General features: G+C 54.4%; 6 protein-coding genes across 6 annotated transcripts; 4 read left to right on the forward strand and 2 right to left on the reverse strand.

Moving 5' to 3' along the window:
* Positions 1 to 872: 872 nt before the first annotated feature.
* J4E92_004816 (uncharacterized protein) lies at positions 873 to 3,000 on the reverse strand (the record flags this gene model as incomplete). The annotated part of the gene is made up of 4 exons (XM_051496204.1): positions 873 to 1,313; positions 1,359 to 1,611; positions 1,658 to 2,659; positions 2,819 to 3,000. 4 exons carry the CDS (start codon positions 2,998 to 3,000, stop codon positions 873 to 875), a joined length of 1,878 nt encoding a protein of 625 aa, XP_051354044.1.
* Positions 3,001 to 4,256: 1,256 nt separating this feature from the next.
* Positions 4,257 to 7,903, reverse strand: J4E92_004817 (uncharacterized protein; the record flags this gene model as incomplete). Its single annotated transcript, XM_051496205.1, has 4 exons — positions 4,257 to 4,553; positions 4,603 to 7,355; positions 7,403 to 7,844; positions 7,895 to 7,903. The coding sequence occupies 4 exons, from the start codon at positions 7,901 to 7,903 to the stop codon at positions 4,257 to 4,259; spliced, it is 3,501 nt and encodes a 1,166-aa protein (XP_051354045.1).
* A 256-nt stretch (positions 7,904 to 8,159) lies between these two features.
* On the forward strand, positions 8,160 to 9,592 carry J4E92_004818 (uncharacterized protein; the record flags this gene model as incomplete). Its single annotated transcript, XM_051496206.1, has 3 exons — positions 8,160 to 8,309; positions 8,360 to 8,500; positions 8,549 to 9,592. 3 exons carry the CDS (start codon positions 8,160 to 8,162, stop codon positions 9,590 to 9,592), a joined length of 1,335 nt encoding a protein of 444 aa, XP_051354046.1.
* Positions 9,593 to 10,519: 927 nt separating this feature from the next.
* Positions 10,520 to 11,756, forward strand: J4E92_004819 (uncharacterized protein; the record flags this gene model as incomplete). Its single annotated transcript, XM_051496207.1, has 3 exons — positions 10,520 to 10,527; positions 10,619 to 11,012; positions 11,061 to 11,756. The coding sequence occupies 3 exons, from the start codon at positions 10,520 to 10,522 to the stop codon at positions 11,754 to 11,756; spliced, it is 1,098 nt and encodes a 365-aa protein (XP_051354047.1).
* A 565-nt stretch (positions 11,757 to 12,321) lies between these two features.
* Positions 12,322 to 13,987, forward strand: J4E92_004820 (uncharacterized protein; the record flags this gene model as incomplete). The annotated part of the gene is made up of 2 exons (XM_051496208.1): positions 12,322 to 13,044; positions 13,103 to 13,987. 2 exons carry the CDS (start codon positions 12,322 to 12,324, stop codon positions 13,985 to 13,987), a joined length of 1,608 nt encoding a protein of 535 aa, XP_051354048.1.
* A 1,300-nt stretch (positions 13,988 to 15,287) lies between these two features.
* J4E92_004821 (uncharacterized protein) lies at positions 15,288 to 15,753 on the forward strand (the record flags this gene model as incomplete). The annotated part of the gene is made up of 2 exons (XM_051496209.1): positions 15,288 to 15,291; positions 15,497 to 15,753. 2 exons carry the CDS (start codon positions 15,288 to 15,290, stop codon positions 15,751 to 15,753), a joined length of 261 nt encoding a protein of 86 aa, XP_051354049.1.
* Positions 15,754 to 17,356: the final 1,603 nt, after the last annotated feature.

The following is a 17,356-nucleotide window of genomic DNA, read 5'->3' on the forward strand; positions in this document are numbered from 1 at the left end:
GCGGGAGATGTACGGTGTTGCATTGATTGTTGGGGTGACACGATGATGTCGCATGCGCTTCTCCCGCCGAGATATCCAACTACTAGCCTTGGAATTTAACGACCAGCGCGGGAGGAATGTGGGCAGCAGGTACAGTCACAGGCGTTTAATCCTCTTGTGAGGCAACATAGCTAGGCATTTCGGCTTCCTCCTGTGCTGATGCACCGCTATACGGCATGGCATCGACATCACACAGGAGCTATTCCTGCGCACTCTCCCTCGTCGCATCACAGGCCCCTTTCTTTCACAACTACCTGAGTACCACGCTCGGGTCAACTCACCCATCAACATCGCACCGCATCTCGCCTTTCCTCTTTTTTCCAACGAACGGCGTCGGCGAGACACGAAAGGGCCGGACAAGAATAAGAGCGAGAGCCGAACACGAGATATAAACAATCGCAGTCGAGTCTCGGCCGGTCGACTTCACGTCTCGATCCTATATGACTATGTTCGAGAACAGTCCTGGTGTTTATACATATCCGAAGCGATGCACCGGCACATCTCAGACAAATTTAATCCACATCACAAGTTCGCACGACCGTATCTACAGCTTCCATCCTCAGGCAGAACTGCACATCTACGTCTCTCCAGCCAGATCGCGAACGTTGCACTTAAAAGCGCACTATACAATTGAGTCATAATCGTAATGCTTCTATCGCGGTATCCCATTTCCAACAACAACACATTCACCCGCCAACCGTAACGAGCGCAGAGTACTGTTCCATTGCTCAGCAAAAACAGGCTAACCAGTGCAGTTTCCATTTCCTCCCGTTCCACCTTTCCACGCACACCCTCTATAGATACGCAGCACTCAGCACCTTCCTCACCGCGTTCTACCGCGTCTTCTTGATTTCCGTCGCCCACCCCTCGATCCCCTCGCCCTTGCTACCAACTGGGATATTCAAATCCACGCCCTCCATGCCTTTTGTGTCTTTCAAGAATTCGTGTCCTGCCATTCCGCCCGCGTTGGCGCGGTCGACGGGTAGTAGTTCCAACATGGGTAACAGGAAATCGGCAATCTTCTTACTCTCCTCTGAGCTGAAATGATATTTCTCGTGGAGGACGTCGGGAAGGGCCCAGTGTCGTAATCGGTGAATGTTACGCAGCTCGCCTTTGCGGTTGAATATCTCCTGTGACCATTTTCCCGACATGCAGAGGCCCTTCGGGAAGGTGCCTAGTAGCTCGATGATTTGTGCGATGTGGTCGTCGTCTTTGCCGTACTTTGTGCCGGATTGTGGGTCGAAGAGGTAGTCGCCGGTGATCAATTCGAATGTCTGGTATTGTTAGTTCACGCCTTTCAGGTTTGGAGGGGTTCATACCATCGCGGCCATACTCCAGACATCTGTGCTGGCACCCCATTTACTACCCAGAATGACTTCCGGTGACCTATATTGCCTGGTCTGAATGTCGTTGGTAAAGTGGTGTCCAACCCAGCAGGCGTTTCCCAGATCTGCAATCTTGACTGATATGGTTTCGAATGCGTTTTCGACTTGCTGCTCGAGCTCGGTTTTGCCGGACGAGCTGCTGGGTTTATCGAGGCTGATACCCGATACCTCCTTAGTAAGGAGATCACTAACAAGGTTAGTATACACTCGAACATGGAGATGGGATAACTTACGCAGACTTTTCTCGTTGCTTTTGCGCGTCGTCGTCGCTCGACTTTATTCCGAGCCGTTCTGCCATTGACAGGCTGGGGCCGGCAGATGGAGTTGCTAGAGCACCACTCATTACGACACCGTCTGACGAAGAAGGAGGACTCGGGATAGTCGTGGGGGAGTCTTTACCTGTACCCTCGCTCATAACCTTGTTGAGACTTTGTGTGTTGCCGGGGAAGCTGGAGAGCTCGGCGTGGTTGAAACTCGCGTTGAGCGGGCTGGGGAGCGGCTGGCTGCCTGTGATGAGGGTCCTCCGTCTCCGCCTACCGTTTCTAACGCTGTCTTCGCTGTCCTTCTTCTTCGGCTCGTCTTTTACGTATGTTTTTACGATCTGCTCGACGTCGCCGATTTCGATGAGAACGTTCTCAGGCTTCAGGTCGGTGTGGATGATGCCGCATTCGCGATGGAGGTAGTCGAGGCCCAGCAAGACCTGCTTTGTGATCTGCTTGACCAGCGGCATTGGTATACCGCGGTGGTTCCACCTCTTGATCAGGCCCAGTAAATTCTCTCCAAGCACCTCAAACACCATGCAGACGTGAACGCCGTTCGGGCCCTTGTGGTTGAAGGAATCGAGGAGGCTGACGACATGTTTCCGGCCGGGGTGGTTCTCGTTCGCGTCGACCACCTTCTTGAGGAGCTTAATCTCGTCGAGGGCGGTCTCGGTGTAGTGCGCGGCGGAGCGCACGACCTTGAGGGCGACGTGCTTGCCGCTGGTGTTATCCCTCGACAGCCAGACGGTCGAGAAATGGCCCCACCCAAGCTTGCGCACAATCGTGTACTTGCCGTCCTTGTACTCCTCGCCGACCTGCACCGGGTGGTAGCCGCCCTTGCAGTAGTCCTCCGAGTCCTCCTCATCGGCCGTGTTCTCGGCCTCATCGACCGACGACGACGACGAGTCGGGCGAGTGGCTTAATTGGTTTCCGTACATCTTGTGCTGGGCGAGCGGCGAGTTGGCGTTCTGCACACTGCGGGGTTGAGGTCAGTATAAGGTTGCGGCAGTCAGGGCATGTCGGGCGCATTAAAATAAGTGAAAGAGGGGGGCGCAGGCTGGGCGGGCGGGAGGGGTGAGGCTGCAAGCGGTGGTGGAGGGTAGTGGTTGCGGGTGGTGGTGGTGGTGAACGTACTTGTACTGAAAGGAGCCCGTCGAGCCAGCGGGCGAGGCGTTCTGGTTGCCCTGGTTCTCCGTGGTGATGATGGGCTTGAGGTCCTGGCCCTTCCGTCGCTTCTTGCCGCCGTTGCTGTTGGCAGCCTGCGCGACCTGCTTGGCCTTGTTGATGGCCGCCTTCTTCATGTCGGTGCCATTCATGGTGGCTTTCCCCGCCACGCGCTGGGCTGTGGGCGGGACTGAGGCTCGAGGGCTGCTGGGATGTGCGTGTGCGGTTAGGCGCTCCGGACGCGTTGGGCAGCGCTCATGGGCAGACGCAGACTACTTGGTATGGGCTTGCAGGTGTATAGCGAGGGCAGTGTGGCTCTTCTGTCGCACTGCCTCGCGATTTCTTCAATTGCTGGACACGGGCTTAGCGCTCCCCTCGCCAGCCTATCGATGTCGGGGCTCTGATTGGTGCTCTGATGGGGGTTTGCACGGGTGCGCGATGCTGCGACAACAACGGGAGATGACTCGCTTGGAGAGATGCGTGATTAATCAAGTCTGACTCGCTTCTCGGAGAATTCGATGCGACTTGGGATGATGATAGAGATGGTGACGGATGGCTGGAGCGCGTCAAAGCCGGAGGAAGCGGTAAGGAAGCAGGCCAGACGAATTATGACATCAGTCGACGCCTACAAATAGTCGCCTGCTACCACATTAGTTCGTCCACGCAACCTTGGAAGCCAGTTTTGCCCAAAGCCTTGCGTCTTGTTAATTAGCGCACCGAGCACCTTGCCTAGACATACCGGGCCGGTACCAGTAGAAGCTGCCAGCTGCTAGGAATGCTTGTTGTTGCGACCCGATCTGCAGCACACGTGGGATGTCAACATCAGCATACCGATTGCACCTGGACCCTAAAATGCAACAATGCATCACCTGTACCATACGATTCGGAAGTCACATCGAGCAACTCCCATTGACTATGCATTATAGTAAATGCCTCCACCGCCCCTCCTCCTCCCCTCCGCCTCCCCCACCCACCCAATGTCAACATCAGCATACCGACTGCGCCTGAGGACCCTGGACCACATCATACCAGATCATCTGTACCTTCCAAATAACATTTAATACCGCACCTAGGATGCGTCATCAGTGCCGTCCTATTGAGCATCTGATACTAAGCTTTCGCGAGCAAATCGTCTATTCGAGAAAGAGCTATGCTCAGCCCAACCTGTAGGGCAGGAAAGAGCAGCCATTGAAACCCACCATTATATAATACATCCGCACCCAAACCATGACCTGCGAAGAAGAAACCGCTATGCAAAACTATAAATGTCCCGTATCCTACATTCGCGCGCCATCCATCACCAGCCCTGTAACACCTGACCAGCGCGTCACGCCCAAAGCATGCATCTCGTATATCCCTCACTGCGGAGAGCCGCATGCCACCACCACCACCATCATCACCACTACTTTCACTTCGCGCTCACAGCAGCCATCCACTTCTGCTCATCCTGCTTATCGAAATGCAGCAGCATACCCAGCACAGGAATGAGCTGTTGCTGATACTTCTTGTCTCGCTGCTCCAAAAACTGCAGGAGCACGTTCTTCAGGTACACGTAGTCGATTGCTTCTTGGATTGCTCCACCGCCCCTGGCACGCGGTGAAGCTAGTTGCGACCGCGAGGACTCGACTGAGGAGCGTGAGGACTGCGGGATGGGAGTGGAGCTGGAGCCGCGGGCTTTTAGGGTGCGTAGCTCGTCGGACATTGTCTGTGGGGTGATTAGTAGGTTGTATGTGAAATCTTGTGGAAGTACGTACCTTGCTGGACTTTTGGAGCTTCTCGAGACGGCTCTGTGTCTCGTCGAATGCTCGTCGCAGATCGCTCTTTTCTTTTTCTAGCTCGTGGGCTTGTTTCTCGCTCTCGTCCAGTGCGTCCCGGAGTTGGCTCATCGCAAGCTTGACTTCGGAAGCCTCTTCGCTGGCTTGTGCGGCCCGTTTCTCGAGATCCTCCGTCTGCTTGCGGAGCGCTCCTTCGGAAGCAACCAGATCTTCTTTGTCTTCCACAGCGCGTGCTTGTGCGCGTTCGGCGTCGCGGACCTTTTGTTTCAGTTCTTCGAGCTCACGAGCGCGTCGGCGGCTGAATGTGCTAGCTTGCTCTTCTGCACGTTCGCGTTCCTCGACGGCAAGGTCGAGGCGCTCTTGCATTTCACGTACCCGCGTATCAGCCCGGCCTTGCGCATCGTTCAACAGCCTCCTCATTGTCTCAGCCTCGCGTCCACGTTCGCTGAGTAAGCGATGCGCATCGGCGAGCTCTTCTTCTAGGCTTTCGCTTCGGGCGCGAACCTCTTTCATCTGGGTGCTCATCTCTTGTACCTGGTCCTGCATGCTGCTGACAAAGTCCTGCGCACTCGCGGACTGCGCCGACTTCATCTGGATCTCTTCACGTAGGCTGCTAACCTCACGCGTAAGCTTCGCGACTTCCTCTTCCAGATCGTGAACCTTCTGGCGTGATGCCTTGAGCTCGTCTTGTGCCTTTTTGGCATCTTTCGTCAACTTGTCCCGCGTTTCGATGACATCCTTCCGCTCTGACTCCGAGTTTTGGAGGTCTCGCTGGATCTTCTTGTTTGTCTCTTCCAACGCGAGCCTCTGGCTGGTTTCTTGTTTGATTTTGTCGTTGAGTGTCTTGATATCGCTCTCCTTGCTCGACAACTGAGACTTGTATTCAGTAATCTCCGATCTGAGGTCTTTCTCGCGGTTTTCCAGCCGGCGGATTTCTGTAGTCTTAGTGGAAAGCTCGTCCTTGGTGCTACGCAGCTCCGCCACCTCCTTGCGCAATGATGTCAGCTCCGGTTGCGCCTTCTGCAGCACCTCTCGCATTTCGGTGAGGTCTTTGAAGCGGGATGCCGCGAGCTTTTCTGCAACTGAAAGATCCGTCTGCAATGTCTCCGCCTTTGTCTTGAGCTCCGTGAACTCGGCGGTCAACGCCTCTCTTTCTTGTTGCGACGACTCGTTCGATGCTTTGCTGGTCTTCAACTCAGCGATTTCAGCCTCAAGCTTGGTGAGGTTCTCTTGCAGCGCCGCCTTCTCGGCTTGCAGTTCCTTGACCTTATCCTTGGCCTCAGTGTGTTCGAGGCCGTAGTCAAGGAGGTCTTGACGCAGGGTATCGATCTCTTCTTGCATGTCTTCTTGGTCTTTTGCCCTCTTGCTGAGACGGTCGATCGTCGACGCCTTCTCCGCGACCTCGGTCTGCAATGTTTCGATAGCTGCGACCTTCTCTTCAAGGTCAGATTTGAGCTGCGCGACATCCTTCAACGCGTCTTCAAGTTGGGACGGCGAGAATTCGGCATCGCGGGGGCTGAGAAGGCCTTCGGTATCTCCAGCTTCACTGGGTGTTGCTTCAGGTGTCAACGTTCCACTGGCCTCAGGTCCCTTTCCTCCCTTCTTGTTCTTCTTGTTCTCCTTGGCGCGGGCTCTCTTCTTTGCTGCTGCGCTCTGGGGAGCTTGTGCTGGGGTCGCTTGCGGCTGCTGGACTGGTTCTGGTTTGGTCGATTTCTTGTCATCGTTCGCTTTCTGCAAGTCCTTCTTCGCTTGCTCGAGCTCGACTAACGCGCTATCGCGTTTTGCTTCTGTAGTCTTTAGCTGCTCGCGAACTTTGCCGAGCAATCCGTCCATGGTCTCGTTCCGCTTCTCGGCCTTGGCTTGTGATTCGCGCAATTGCGAAAGTTCACCTTGGAGTTCCTCGATGCGCTGCTTGAGCTCTTGCACCTGATCATCTTCGACAATCTTCTCTCCCTTGTCCGCATGTAGCTCTTCCAGTTCCTTGGATGTTGCGTCAAGCTTCGTCTTGAGTTCGGCGATGGTCCTTTCGTTCTGGTCATGAGTATCCTTGTGCTTGTGCAGCTCTTCCTCGGCGCTTTCAACCTTCGACTTGAGATCTACAATGGTGTTGTTGAGCTCCTTCTCGCGGTCGTCGGCGTCCCTTTGTAGTCGTTGGTGGGTGTCCTTGAATGTGTTCAGATCGTTCGTCGTAGTCTCTAGATTCTGCATGAAAGACTGTGCTGATTCCTGAGCCGTAGAAAGCTCTTCCTTGAGCGACTTGTTCTCCTCCTCGAGCTTTCCGACCTTCTCCTCGCTTTCCTGTAATTGTGTCTGCAAGCGGGGCAGCTCGCTGTCGTACGAGAAGAAGTCTTCCGTGTCTTCGGTGCTCTCAGTCTGCTTGGACGCTTTGGAAGGTGACGATGGCGCGACGGACTCGGTCTGCGTTGTGGAATCGTCCGGTACAGCCTCGCTGGCAGCCGGCGCCTGGGACTTCAGCGTCTCGACCTCAGCCGTAGCCTCCTTCGCGCGCTTCTCGGCGTCCTCCAGCTTCTTGTTGAGCTCATCGCGCTCCTTGGACACCCGCTTTAGCTCCTCCATGAGCATGTCACTCTTGACGTTTAGTTGGCCTAGGTATTCGACGAATGCGCCCGTGTCGCTGATGGAAGTGAGAGGGGTGTATTCGCGTAGGGAGCTCTCGAAAGCCTCGATGGCGCCCACTCTGGCGTGTGCGATGCGGTACGACCGAAGGAGTTCTGTAGGGGGATTAGCTTGGCGCATACATAGGGAAGGCGTCACTCACCCGTATACTTGGGGTCCAGCTTGTCCAGCCTACGCAATCGCAATTGAATCTCGCGCGGCAGCTCTGGTGGCTGTTCTGGCTTCACTTCGACTTCCGCAGTCGGCCCCTCTTCCTCCTCCTTCTTGCCATCGCCATTCTCCGCATTCACTTCGGCGGGTTGCGCCTTCTCCTTTGGTCGCGGTGTACCGGCTCGACTCGGCGGGTCATCCTCTTCTCCTACGACAAATTCCGGGTCAAACTCTGAGGGGTCAGGGCCCTTCCCTGCCGGCGCGGCCTTGCTGCTGTCGCCATCTTTCGATCTCGCTGTGCGCTTCGAGGGCGAGAGGTTGCGTGAGTTGGATCTCCGTGTTGTAGAGCTGGATCGTGGGGTGCCCGACGGTGAGGTGGCTTTCTGGCGCGCTTGCTCTTCTGCTATTCTGGCGTCGATGGCCCCCCGAATGCGCTGTGTCTTGTCAGCATGCCTATGATGCAACGTGGATGGCGATGGGGTACCTGGAACATGATGCTGCTGAATTATGAAGAAGTATAGAAAAACATGCAAAGTAGACAAGTAATACACTTTCCTAATGGAATATCAAACACGGATCCATGGGGACAAACCACTATTCTGACACGTTCTGGGGTCCGTCGCGGCTAGGTGACATGGATCGGGGACGCTGGACAGGCGCTAAGATCAGCCAAGCTAGTGCGGCGGGAATCCTCACTTTTTCTCTCGCTGGCCGTTCCCCCACCAGAACGACAACCATAATCCAGCACAATGGCAAACGTGGAGATTTCACTGCCGCTGCCAGTCCTGCCTGAGGGCTGGGCTGGCGAGAAGGACTTCAAGGCCATCGGCCAGCTGAGCGACGCCAACGACCGCAAGATCGAGCCTGTTGGCCCGCACTTCCTCGCCTACGCCCGCAGAGTATGTGCTTCGACGATGATTGGCATATGCAGTACTGACGAATTCTACAGAAGCGCAACAAGCGCACTTTCTCCGAGGATGACCGCATCCAGGCGCAGGCCAACGTCAAGAGCGTCGAGGAGGAGGACCCCGACGATGTTGACGAGCCCGAGGACCCCGTCATGCTCCAGCGTGAAGCCAAGGACTGGAAGGTAGGGCGATTACACAGGCTATTGCAGACTCCTACTAACATCCCCCAGTCACAAGACCACTACGCTGTGCTCGGCATAACCCGCTACCGATGGAGGGCCACCGACGAACAGATCAAGCGCGCCCACCGCAGGAAGGTGCTCAAGCACCACCCCGATAAGAAGGCGGCCAAGGGCGGAACCGAGGATGATCAATTCTTCAAGTGCATCCAAAAGGCCCACGAGGTGCTCTCCGACCCCGTCAAGAGGAGGCAGTTCGACTCCGTGGACGAGGGCGCTGAGGTTGAGCCACCATCCAAGAAGGACACACAGAAGGGCAACTTCTACAAGCTCTGGGGCAAGGTCTTCGAGGCCGAGGGACGCTTCTCAAACAAGCAGCCCGTACCCAAGCTGGGCAACGCCAACAGCACCAAGGAGGAGGTCGAGCACTTCTACAACTTCTGGTACAACTTCGACAGCTGGAGGACCTTTGAATACCTTGACGAGGACGTGCCCGATGACAACGAGAACCGTGACCAGAAGCGTCACGTCGAACGCAAGAACCAGAACGCGCGCCGCAAGAAGAAGACTGAAGACACCACTCGTCTGAGGCACATGGTCGACGACTGCCTGGCGCTTGACGAGCGTATCAAGAAGTTCCGCCAGGCTGAGAACGCCCAGAAGAACAAGCGCCGTCTCGACAAGGAGGCTGCCGAGAAGGCCGCAAAGGAGGAGGCTGAGAAGAAGAAGGCTGAGGAGGCTGCAGCTGCAGCTGAGAAGGAGGCCGCCGAAAAAGCCGCAAAGGCCGACAGCAAGAAGGCCAAGGAGGCAGCGAAGAACGCGGCAAAGAAGAACAAGCGTGTTGTGCGTGGTGCCGTTAAGGACGCCAACTACTTCCACGGTGCCGGCGATGCGCCCGCTTCTCAGGTCGATGCCGCTCTCAGTGACGTCGATATCATCATCGTAAAGCAGGACAACGAGGAGTTGGCTGCCTTGACCAGCAAGCTCAACGGTGTCAAGGACGCCGGTAAGATCAAGGAGATCTTCCAGGAGGAGGCCCAGCGTCTCATTGGTGCTGCGAAGCTTACCCAGGGCGAGCTCAAGGCTCTGGTTTGAAAAGCGGCTCAGGCTGCACCCACTTCTTGATAGACGTTGTTTAGACTTGGACGTAACGGGAATAATGATATGCATGATTCCATTTGTGACAAACCCTCTTATCTTTCATCTTAAACTCGACTCGAATTCGCAGCCAGCATGACAACAACTCCCAGCTCATTCACCCCATCTGATGTCATGCCTTCACATGTGTCAAATGCATCCAGCGGGCGTTTCCGCGGCGGGCGGTACCAGGGTCTAAACATGATGGCGTGGATGCGGATCGCGCGACACACCACCAAGAAGCCAAGCGCTGCCGTCACCCGGAACAGGCAGTGCATTAACGACACCCAAAGTTTGGCTTGAGCCGACATTCCTCTCTCACGACCACTGCGACAACTACCACTGCAATTCCCTTCGCCATCGTTAATCGCCCACTTACCCCGCGAGCACTATTTCCCCGCGCCAAGGACCCCTACACGACGCACAGCAGCACCGATCGCCTGCGCAAGCCCACGCAGCCAGCAGGTTTCTCGCGGTCGGACCTCACTGGCACTGCGCTCGCCTGATTGGATTTGGCCGACGACCTCGTGCCCGCAATCTCACTCCGACATCACTATGAGCGCGTCCCCCACGTCCAGAGACGGCCGACATGCGTCTCCAGCGCCGCGAAAGTCCTCGGGGCCTTACAAGGTCAGCCCGCTGCAGCTCCCCACTGGCGGACATCTCACGCAGGACGAAGTACGGCGGCCGTCGATACAGTTCCTGGCGCACAGAAATCAGTCGCTACCCAGAGGCCAACCCAGGCCCCGTGAACGACGCCGATTGTCGTCACCGCCGCCTCCGCCGTAAGTATTGATTTGCTCATACCTCATGCACCCCGGGTATATATAAGCTTTGCGCTTCTTTGCGCCCGTGTTCCTCTGTCTATGTACTTATGGCGCACAAATGGCGAAGTATGCTTCCAGCGTGCCAGAGCTCAGATGGGCACTCAACTCCACACCTTGCGAATACCTTGCAAGGCCGTCGGACTAACACTTCACTCAGCGTCTTCCAACCTCGGGTATCTTTCGACACCTTCGACAAGCCTGCAGACTTCATCGAGGAGAGCTCATTCACACTCATCGCCAAGCACAAGGACTACGAATACACAAAGCGTTCGCGGACGTTCCTCTGCGGTTTCGACGAGAACGAGTACTCGGTATACGCCCTACAATGGCTCATCAACGAGCTCGTCGACGACGGTGATGAAATAGTATGTCTCAGAGTGGTCGAGAAGGAGGATGCAATAGCAGGAGACCGCAGCGTAGAGACTGGTCGGTATCGCGTGGAGGCTGACAACACCATGGCCGACATACAAAGTCGGAATCACGACAACAAGGCGATCAACCTGATATTGGAGTTTTCCATCGGTAAGGTTAACAAAGTTATCGACGACATGGTTAGTCTTCCGCGGTCGCGTAGCTGTTTCATATCTAACGACAGACAGATCAATCTGTACGAACCAGCAATTCTGGTAGTCGGGACACGAGGCAAGAGCTTGGGCGGTTTCCAGGGACTGCTCCCTGGCAGTGTGTCGAAATACTGTCTACAACATTCGCCAGTACCTGTCATTGTTGTACGCCCCACATCGAAACGCGACAAGGCGAAGAGCAAGCGCACCAACGACCCAGACCGCCAGGGTTACAGAGAGATTCTGGCGAAGAGTGAGAGCCTTCCTGAATTCAACAGCCCTCGTAACAGCTTCTTCGCAAATGAAGACGAGGCAGCCATAGTCGGAGGGGCGGCGACCGCACCGAAACCTGCCGTAGAGGCGCATCCTCTAGCACAGGTCGAACAAGCGCCAGACAGCAGCGAGGACGAGGAAGATACTCGCACCACCACTGTGGTCAATGACTTGGTCAATGACGATCCACGAAGCCCGGGCCCGATGATGAAGAGCCCACATCTACAGAATCTGAGCAGCCCAGAGCTTAGCAGCCAGTCTGGTAGCGACGACGAAGATGGAGACGGCGGAGTCTCGACTTCGGGAACTTCGGCAGTAGAGAAAGCATCGATCGCAACAGGGCAGACAAGTGTTGGCGAGGGAGACGCAGGCGGTGGGAATGCGTCAATGTCGTACATGGACAGTCTCACAAGTGGAGCGAAGGAGTCAAAGGAATCAAATGAATCACAGGGCGCATAGTGGGAGCTTGAACCAAGGGGGGGTCTGGGAGAGGAGGAAACGTGAATATCGAGAAAGATATGTCGTTTGGTCAGACTAATCCTGGACCGCGTCATGAAGGTCGGCGAAGGAGACATGGGCGGTGGAAACCGTCGGTGTCGTACATGAATAGACACGGGTGCAACTCGAAGAGCCCCAAAGACACACCCGCACATTTTGGCGCACAGGGAAACGGGGGCGCATAGTTTTAGCATTCAATACCCAAGATATCTCGTCTCTCACATCAGCCTCAAAGATAGCAGAGTGTGGTGTTTCATGTGCTCCTGCCAGACCCCGGTATGATCGACGCGATGACGTTTCGTGTGGCTTGACGCCGCGACATGCATGCGCGTTCCCGGCCCCAGTCCCTCATTGACTGATTGCCTCACTTGCGTAACCTTCCACATCCCCCCAAGACCCCCATGTGTCAACGTATCCATACCGCGCCGCGTAATCAATGGGTATCCGCACCTCGCCCATAACCAGGACAAACTGGCAATAGCCACCAGCCACACGTTAGCTGCCGAATAACAAGACCGCCTATCCGATGATCCCGACTCTGCAAGACGACTGCGATGAGTGCATGCCCGACTATGCGCTGCACCGCAGCCCGATGACGGTTGCCGTATCGGCGCTTCCCTTTATCGTCACCTTCCTCGTTGCCTCTGTGGCGGCGCAGAAGTTGTTCCCTATCTTATCAGGCAGTGCGGATCGCAAAGCGCACCATGACAGCGCGCGACTGCCTGGGGCACCACAGCGCGAACGCCCCTCCATACTGAGCAGTCTACGCCCGAATGCGCGATCGCTCGCCAGCATCCTCTTCTCGACCAACTTCGCCCTTTCCGCCGTACTCGCCGAGCTCATCCTCTGCGAAATCTCCAACACCGTCAACCGCGCCACGCGAACGTTAGCGCTCAAGATCACGCTACCTTCCCTGCTCTTCCTGCTTGTCGTCGCGACACCGGCGATTGAAATTCACTCGATCATATCGGGGACTGGGCTAAATATCGGTGGAGAACAGAAGAGTCGGCGACGGGCAGCATGGGTGTTGGAGCTGTGTGGGTTGGCGACATGGCTGGCGGGGTTTTGGTATCTTGGGCGGGGGCTGCTGGGCTCGTATCTGCATGAGGAATCCTATGAGCATGATCATACTTTCAGCGAAGGCTGTTTGGAGAGGATAGGTATCATCGGCATCAGCTTGATGGCTTCGCTAGCTGGGTTTGCTGCTATATCCGCACTTTGGCATACATTTGGTGTTAAGTATCGACCGGTAAGCTCATCGTCTCCAAGGGACATAAATGTTTTCCAGGTATACTAATCCTTCCTAGGTCACCGAATCAGACATCGGTCGCAAGCAGGCTGGAATACAAGCTACGAACGACATGCTCCTAACGAAAGAGAGCCGACTCCGAGCGGTCGAACGTAAACTTGCGGATAACCCTCAACAAGGCTTCATGGGCCGCGTAGTAGGATCGATTCGTGGCAATCCCGACATCCAGGAACGGAATACTCTGCAACTCGAAATACAAGGCCTCGAGACTATGCGCCACACACTCCAGAACTCCCTGACAGTTCTCCAAAACCGTCGGCAGAACCAGCTGCGATCGCATACCGCAAATGGGAGGCTGTTCAACATCGTCTCATACGTCTTCGCCGTATATTGCGCATACCGCATCATCGCCACCACAGTAACAACTCTCCGCCGCTTCTCGTCACCAAACGCCAGCTTCGCAAGCAGCGACCCCATTAACAATGTCCTCGCCCTACTAGCCAAACACTGGGACCCAACCATCGACCGCGTCGCCTGGAGCCGTACCATCTCCTTCCTCCTCTCCGGCGTCATGCTCCTCCTCTCCTTCAACAGCGTCCTGCAAACCTTCTACCTCTTCGCCCGCGTCGTCCCCGGTCTCCTCCACCACGCACGCACAAACTTCGCTCTCATCATATCGCAGATCGCAGCAACTTATGTTATAAGCTCTGCACTGCTTCTTCGGAGCAACTTGCCGCCTGAGATGAAAAGCAAGATTGGTGATGCGTTGGGTGCGCCGCTTGAGCCGGGGTTCACGGAGAGGTGGTTTGAGGGATGGTTTTTGGCGGCGAGTGCGGCGACGGTGTTGGGGCTTTGGGCGGGGAAGAGGTTGAAGGGCGGGGAGTGGGATGATGATTGTGAGGGGGGTGAGGGGGATGTTGAGATGGGGAAGAGGAGTACGTAGATGGATGGAGGGTTATGGAATGTATGCGTTGATCAAGCCACTATGAATCTATCGCGAGTCTGCGTCCCTGTGTATGATTCTTACACCATGTCGCCCCAATGTCGCACGTTGGCGTTACCAATCATGGCTTAAAGCGTCCTTGCAATCTGTCTTTTAGCAAAGTTCGCAGAGGCCGAGCTGCGAACAGCACTCGTTAATAGAGATTAGACATCTTTCGATCCCTACATCGTCTGTATAATGATCCGAAGGTTCGACATTAACAGATCTAGTTCCGTCAACTTTGACGAATTCTGGTACTTGGTTGTGTTCCTCCCCTAACAGGTTCAAGCTAAAGTATAGCTTAAAGAATGTAGGTACCTGACTCTATTTAGCTTCTTAGCTTCTCTAAATATACTTGATCTAATTATCACATGAAAGAGCCTACAGTACTGATCATAGGCGCTGATACCTTTGGCGCGTCTACTGCCTATCGTTGTGAGCTCTTCTTTTCGTGTGAAGACGAAAGTCGGGAAAAAGGTTTGCAACAAAAATAATACTTGATCTTCTACCACACACTACGACCCGTGACCGCAGAAAGCGAAAGGCCTGTAAAATCTCGGATTCTTCACGTTCAAAGCTGTGTATACACTGCTTCAAATATCGTCTCGTTCAATTAATCATACACTACAAGTCATAGATAAGAGAGTTACCGTAAACGAGAGCAATAATGTACTGGGCTGCTAGGAATGAAGCATTTCAGGCTTCTGTCGAGAATGTTGGTGTAGAGTTGTAAAGTCTACCTACCTCATGCTGATTTTCAGCTGCCGCGTTGACTCAAGAGCTTGCTTAAGCATCAACTACAGTCTCTCATCAGGAATAAAAGGACCGATAACAAATCCCATACGAAACCTGCATCCATAACCCACATCTTCGGCGCGTCCACCGATATTTGCGGACCACCTCGGCGAATACCATCACCACTCAGCATCACAAAGAGGTAGCGCCCAACGCGTCAAATGATAGATAGCCACCGGGTATCGCTGCATGAACGCCAAATGAACTCGTTGGCGTGAGCAAGCCGCCCGCCCACCCGCGCTTGCTAAGCATGCATCACACTCTGGACCCGCAATAACGCGCCATGCGCGACGAGCCGTTTGATTGAAAGTTGACGTCGATGTTGCCCGATGCAGGCGCGTTCGCGTTGTGACGTCAGGCCTGGTGGGGCAAGGTGGTTCGCCCATGAAAACACATAGAGGGGGCCTTTCTCGAGACATCTTCATACACACCACTTCTCACAAGCTCTATCCTACAGGTATGTTTGATGGGTGAGAGATGGTTTGATGGAGCGTTGGCTAATTGAGAGGCAGACTACTAAGAAACCTACAAACCTGTACGTTGTACCGTCGCTGGTGATGGCAGAGGGAGCTGGCGACGCGGGCTTCATGGCAGCGAGCGAGCACACACCCAGCCATCGCACTACCCACCCCATTGCCTCGTACACAGTCGACTTAATACTAACACATCCACCAGACTCCCAACCAACCCCTACAAACACAAACCCCCAAACCACAACCATGTCCGCCCCCAACGCCGGCCGCCAGTCCCCCGAGCCCGAGCGCCAATCCGGCGCGCAAGCCGGCCAGACCTCCGACAACGTCAACAGCCAAGGCGCAGGACCCAAGGAGGGCGCTGAGAAGGCGAGCGACAACACCAAGGACAGCTTGAGCAGCAACCCCCAGCACACTCTGGAGAAGCACGCTGAGGAGACTACGAGCAAGAAGGTTTAAGGGATGTTGGGATGATGAGATGATGGGATAGGAGAGTGATGGATGGATGGACGGATGAACGGATGTAAGACCTATGAGATACTGAGGCAGTCTGCGATGAAATGAAATGAAATGAAATGAAATGGATACATGAACGATCATTGTCACGACATGATGTGTTTGGACGTATCTGATTATGTCTTTACTCTGCTTGTGTAAGTGATGTCTGTTAATCAACACCTTGTAGCACAGATGTAGATTCGCTGCATTTCTCAAAGTCCGCCTGCTTCTCTGACGCGCTGTTCCCTGCTTCCAGGTTCGAACAGAATGCATTACCACAGAGTCTACGTCTACTCCATTTTGTTTGTACGATGACTCCATATCTGGAGTTGGTGACTCCACGTACTCTTCTAGAGAATACTTGCGATGATTATTGTGAGTGAAGCCGCCACGTTCCGCAGCCATTCGCTGCCAATTGCCCCGCCATACTAGCCTAACCAGCCGCTGTTCTCGTGATGCGACCCCGCCAACTAACCACAACATCTCCAATCCTAAGCATCGCGATATCCCGCCTCTCCCCGCTCCCATCGAGGTATCATCCAAGTACTAGTACCATAGATCCCAACATTTCGCCATTAAACACACAAACTCGGGCGCTTGGGTAAGCTTCACCGCACAACCACCTCCGCCTGTACAGTTAAACTAACAACCCTCAGTCTAGGGGTATGATTTGTAAGTTACCACCAAGAAAGATCACGATGATGGAATGTGAGACTAACATCGTTGAAGTCGCTTCGCATTATCAAATGTGCGTACTTGTGAAAGGTCGTGGGTTCAATTCCCACAGCGTCCAGTATCTTCTTTTTTGCTGATTTTTTAGTCTAGCAAGTTGGTGTACGCTGAAAAGATCGCGGCAATGTGCTTTTGACAAGCTTCCGGAGGCAATGCTTAGATTTTTGAATAGTGGAGTGTGTCTCGCTTTTCATTAATACATGTTGAAGACTAATGTAGAGACAGACCCGTAGTTCGTTCACATGTCAAAACGGGTCGTGGCGGAATTTCCAAATATGCCAACCGTTCTCAAATGTACACTCAAGACCATAGTCTACCAGGTTTGGTGTTTCCCTATCTTCTCGCAAATCCCAGTCCCCGAAAAGTATGTCCCACCCTTGAGTCACCCACTCCTCAAAGTAACACCAACAGACTCCCAACTGGAGATACTCAGTGTTTCCAATATAGGCCTGTAGCAAATGATCGACTTCCGATCCGGCCCCCGGGTACTTATTTGTTTCCAAAACTCTCTTCCCACCTGTTCCATCATTTTATGAATCCAGCATCTTAACCGGGGATCATGTTCCGACATTGAGGACCTATGCTTGTCCAGTGATGATACTGATCCATGAATCGATGCCAAATCCTTCTCATACTTAACGAGCTGCCAACTGAACGACTTCTTTTTGAACTTTCTGTATGTGTAAGGGAAAAAGGCTACAGCCTCTGTTATTGGGCATTGTTCCTTGGGGTGACCAAAAGGAGTATCGGCCTTCGGAGGCGTCGCTGGCGGTGTGAGTACTTGTATGTGACCAGGGAGGCCGTACTCGAAGTCTTAGACTAGTCAGTCGCG

The sequence above is a fragment of the Alternaria infectoria genome, assembly GCF_024043175.1.
Source record: "Alternaria infectoria strain BMP 0036 chromosome Unknown scaffold_6, whole genome shotgun sequence".
NCBI lineage: Eukaryota > Fungi > Ascomycota > Dothideomycetes > Pleosporales > Pleosporaceae > Alternaria > Alternaria infectoria.